This window comes from Sinocyclocheilus grahami, unplaced genomic scaffold (genome assembly GCF_001515645.1).
Source record: "Sinocyclocheilus grahami isolate Dianchi unplaced genomic scaffold, SAMN03320097.WGS_v1.1 scaffold870.1, whole genome shotgun sequence".
Classification (NCBI taxonomy): Eukaryota; Metazoa; Chordata; class Actinopteri; order Cypriniformes; family Cyprinidae; genus Sinocyclocheilus; species Sinocyclocheilus grahami.
This window is the reverse complement of record NW_015506049.1, coordinates 37,909-43,108: the sequence shown is the minus strand read 5'-3', so window position 1 is coordinate 43,108 and position 5,200 is coordinate 37,909. Positions and strand designations below refer to the sequence as shown.

Here is a 5,200-nt window from a genome sequence, read left to right as displayed (position 1 = left end):
AAAGGAAAATGCTACAAAAACGGCTTGATCTTAAAAGAACTGTTTTTGACAGGGGAAAAAGGAGTTTTTTACACTACCATTGAGAAATTGGTATGAACTATGTTGCAGACGTTTCATTAAGACCCCAAAGAATCATATCAACTTGTGGAAAATGGGCATCCTATGACCCCTTTATCGAGTCGTCATATTTTCGAATCTTCTGCCTGTTACCTGTATACATCACTAGGTAACACATTTGCATAATCCATGCGTGCCCGTGAAATACGAACACTCTGACCTCCCCACAAATACTTTCGCTAGTTAGTTTTACCTCATGGCGAGAAGATGCTGTGTTTTTAGCCTCACTGGGCATTCTAACACAATTCCCACACGTGCACCTCAAATAAGTAAATAATAATAATAATAATAATAATAATAATGAATGCAATAAAACTGCTGTCACATCACGTAAAGTACCACATACAAACTTTAAAATACCACGAGAAACGTTTCAACGTTTCAACCGGAGTTTCCTGTTGAGCGACTGCATCGGTATCATCCTCGGAATCGGGCTCGAATTGATAAGGTAATATCGGTGCCATTTTTGTAAGCTTATAGCATCTTTGTTTACAAGTAACCCTCTGGAGCAAAAAATTTATTATGGGAATGACCATTTCGTTTCCGACACGCATTGTATACGGAAAGACCAATCACAACAGACTTGGCCAACTGACCAATCAGAGCAGAGTAGGCTTATGGAAGGAAGGAGTTTACAGACCTTAAGCTCAGAACTGCGAATAGTTTCAAAATCATTGAAAAATTATTCTAATATTAAATGTATATTCTGAGAAAATTACAATGTATTCTGACCGTAGATGCATTTAAACTTGTTGTAGGGGACTCCAAACACAATATTAGGACACTTTTTAAAATATCTTTTTTTTTTTTTTACTTGCAGCATCATTACTCCAGTCTTCAGTGTCTCATGATCCTTCAGAAATCATTTTAAGATGCTGATTTGCTGTTCAAGAAACATTTATTATTATTATCAATGTTGAAAACTGTGTTGTTCTGCTAAATACTTTGTAGAATTATGATATATTTTGTTATTCAGGATTCTTAAAATTAAAATAATGCAGTCTTTTATTGTCCCTTTTAATCTATTTTATGCATCCTTGAATAAAAAGTATTAATTTAAAAGACTGACCAAAAAGGAATATTCTGTCATCATTTATTCAAACCTGTACTGTGGAACACAAAAGAAGATATTTTGAAACATTTCAGAGTTTCAATCCATACAAAGAAAGTCAGTGGAGTCCAGTGATGTTTAGACCCCAGCCTTCTTCAAAGTATCTTGTTTTGTGTCCTGCAGAAAGTCATATCGTTTTGAAATGACAGGACAGAGTTTTCGTTTTCCTGAGCAAACTAACCCCCTAAAGTCGGCCATAAAAAAGGGAACAGCATGTTCTCTGGATCAGACTCAGACATACAAAAACAACAGCTCTCATATTAGAAAACATTTTAAATTGTAATATTTTAAAATATTACTGTTTTACTATATCTGTGATTTAAAAAATGCAGCCTTGGTGAGCTTAAGAGACTAAAAAAAAAAAAACACTCACATTCTTCCCACCCCAAAACATGTGCCAGTCACATAAAAGGTGCACTAAGCGAATTTTATCAAACAATGTTGATATTTGAAATCCCCAAAACAAACACGCTCCTTGAGTTTCTCCATCACTGGAAAGCTGCCCCAATATTTACACGGGTCCTACCTGTTGCCTGATCGTAACCCTTCTTTTTAATGTTTTGTCCCTTTTTTTTTTTAAATCTGCCATCTCTCGCTATCTATAGTCGATCTGCTAATATCCGACCTGTGCACTCACTGAGCGCTCTCTTATCCCGATCATTACTAGACACGCCCCTTACTGCTGATTGGCTGCAAGTTTGTTTTGGGACTTGGTCTGACACTGTGGTCAAAATGTTTTTCAAATATTGCTTACTGCACCTTTAATATGAAGGTTAGATAAAAAAAATGCATCTCTGAAAGGTCATGTCTCAGTGCATCACGTCTTCTTTCAACCCGTCTGAGACATTATTTCATATGCTGCAATTTTCCCAAGGTCTGTAACTCAGCTCTGTTTTGTAAATTTGTTGCACCAGCAGTCTGCCAACATCTTGTATGCATATGGTAATACTTGTTGGATCCATTCCATCTCATCTCCATGAGTGTTTAATGGAGACGAGCCTCCCAGATTCAAAGGCTACAGCAAAGTTAGAACCGGTCCCTGTTATTTACATTCACTTTAGCACAAAATGCTTCACCGTAAAGCATGAAATAAGTTTCCTTATTTCCAAATAGCTAGCATTCAGCTACATGTGCATTTCAGTCTGTTATCAGAAAAACCCAACAGCGTTTTGACTTGCATGAGTGGAGCAAAGTTGACTAAGTAAGCTACTTTTGACCCACAGGTTCCCCCAGCTCCTCTACATCAGACCACTGGCTCATCCAACTGAACGCAGACAAACAAATATCAAATTCAAGTAGCAAGCGGTCCAATTCATCTTCAGCTCCAGAGCCCCAGACACCACACATTCCTATCATCCATGAGCCTCAAAATAAAGACAGTGGTCAGTATATTCTTGCTGTATATCCACTACTTCTATAGAGTTTTGCAGCCATGATGTCAAAACCCAGAAGACCAGTTTGTCATGGGTTGCCTCAAGATTCCCTTAAGAAAAACATCCAAGTATCATCAATTTATATTTACCACAGACCTTGCTTTACTCATTAAGTGAAAAACCCTATTTTTAAAATCTTGAGGGAACAAGTGGCACATTAGTCTTCCGGGTTTTGAATGATTTTAAATAATTTTGACTTGAGTTGTTTTGCGCACTAAATGGAAAAAGGAAATTGTCTGCCTTTTTAATGATATACTTATGTTTTAAGATGAAATAAAATAAAAATCGTAACTTTTGATTGCAAACTTTTTTTCAGAATTAGGAGTTTTGTTCAAATATCCATTACATAATCATGAACAGGTTAAGGAAAACTGGTAACACTTTACAATAAGGTTTCATTTATTCACTTTGGTTAACTACATTAATTAACATGAACTAACAATGAACAATAGTTCTAAAGCATTCATTAATCTCAGTTAATGGTAATTTCAACATTTACTAATGCATTGTTCAAATGAAAAAATTGCATCTGTTAATATTAAGTAATGGACCTGATCTAACATGAACTCATAATGAAAATTTTTATTTTTATTAACTTACTTTAACAAAGACTAAGGAATACTGTAACAAATGTATTGTTCATTGTTATTTAATGTTAGTTAATGCATTAAAGTTAACTAATGGGAACTTATTGTACAAGAAAATTTTACGCATTTATAGTGTAGTACATATATTTAACAATGTATTCACGATTTTACAATGTTTAAAACAAACAACATTTATTGTTTGAATTTAGCAATACAATTTGAAATACAATTAATTTGAAAGCTGAGACGTTCAAATTAATTTAATAAAAAGTAACAGCATAAAACATTCTCTACAAACAGTTTATTGCGATTTTGGGATGCATGCATTAAATATGACTTACTAGTCGTCCGTTTTCTGCTTTTAGATGTAGTTGAGCCGACGCCTTTTGTACGAAGCGTCCGGGGCCACAGTAAGAGTATGCGCTACCACTCCAAATCCAAGACGGGCCCAAGCAAAGTTCTTCCACTGCGCTGGTCATTTGCTTCTAAGGACCGCAGAAAGCCCTCCAGCGTCGCTCCAAAAATCGGAAATGACGAGCTGGTGGAGTACCTTGAGTCTGGCCGGCGGCCTCGATGTACCAAGGAGCCCATAGTAAGTATCGTGGCTAGTCCTTCACAGGTCAAAGCCCAGCTTTGCAAGGACGATTCTCTGAGTTCCCCTAGCTGTAGCAGTAGTGTGGAGCGAAGTAGTTATCAAGGTCCGGATTCACCCAGACTGCCCGAAGGCCAGAGCAGACCAGCATCGGATCTTAACGGCATCACATCCAAAGGCTCATTGGCCAAAAACATTTCAAAAAGCAGACAGGAGCACGAAAGGACTCAGGCCAGTAAGTCGCTTCAAAGTTCCCCTACTGTGCTTTTCAACGTTACTAGCAACAGTGCATCTCATTCAAGAGACTCCACGTTAAAACGGCTACGAAACCAGGCGGCAACGACTAGCAGGACTCATCCCAGCCAGACTCAGACGGCCACGGGGGAAAGCAGGAGTAAAGACGGCACCATCATCAGCACCGCCAGACTGCAGGATAAGGAGGTGGGTCACGGGAAGACGCTTTCCAGCAAGAGCTTGACCAAACTGTCTCTATCCAATGGGACTCTAAATGGAAAGGGCATTGAGGTGAGGAAGACCGGCACCGCTCACAGGGGCACCAGTAAAGTGGTTAACGGCAGAGAAAACCAGGTTTGTTCGAGCACAGCTGATATAAAACGCGCCCACAGCTCATCCAACATTCAGAGCAGGCTAGATATGACTTTGAAAAGGACGCTGTCTCTCCAAAGAAACAGTCCATTGGTGCCGGCCCCCCATAAAGGACTTGCGGTAGATAAATCCTCCTATGCAACACTACAGAGAATCGGATACAGCAGCACTTCACTTGGCAGACAGAGACCTGTGCCCGAGTCCTGCTTCTGATGGGTTTTATCTTCACTGTGGGAAATAGTGTTTGTATATATGTTTTATGCATATGACAGCATTTAAATAGTGCATACTATTGCTCTTTTGCAAAACCTAGTGAGCACTGAAAAGCATTCTATGCACGTTTCCAACACAAAACCATGACCCATTTTTTTTCCCAGGATTCTTCGAATAGAAGTTTCACAACATTATACATGTCTTTACGGTCACTTTCAATCCATTTAATGCATCCTTGCTGAATAAAAGCGTAATTTTTTTTGTTAATTAACAAAAAAATCTTACTCACCCCAAACATTCGAATTGTATTGAATGAATGCTTCTTTAAAGATTACATCGGATGCAAAATTCACTTTTACATAGTGTTTGCATATAATGTGTCTTGGCAGTGTGTGGACACAACCACCCTACAATGATAAAAATCCGTTCACTCCTTTTTTTTAATCCAAAACCAAAAGAGTCTCAATTATCAAGCCATTTTGATTTTCTGAGAAGTATGACGTCATACTGCTCAGGCCTTGCCCACGGCCGCTGACATACT

The 5,200-nt window shown here is 38.3% G+C and overlaps 1 protein-coding gene across 1 annotated transcript in view; it reads left to right on the top strand.

The window, feature by feature from the left end:
* usp43b (ubiquitin specific peptidase 43b) overlaps positions 1-4,802 on the top strand; it is a 121,651-nt gene extending 116,849 nt beyond the window's left edge. The window contains exons 14-15 of the mRNA XM_016248210.1: positions 2,452-2,610; positions 3,614-4,802. Of these exons, the coding sequence (XP_016103696.1) occupies positions 2,452-2,610; positions 3,614-4,659 (1,205 nt within the window). The 3' untranslated portion in view covers positions 4,660-4,802. The remainder of the gene's footprint in view (positions 1-2,451; positions 2,611-3,613) is intronic.
* Positions 4,803-5,200: the final 398 nt, after the last annotated feature.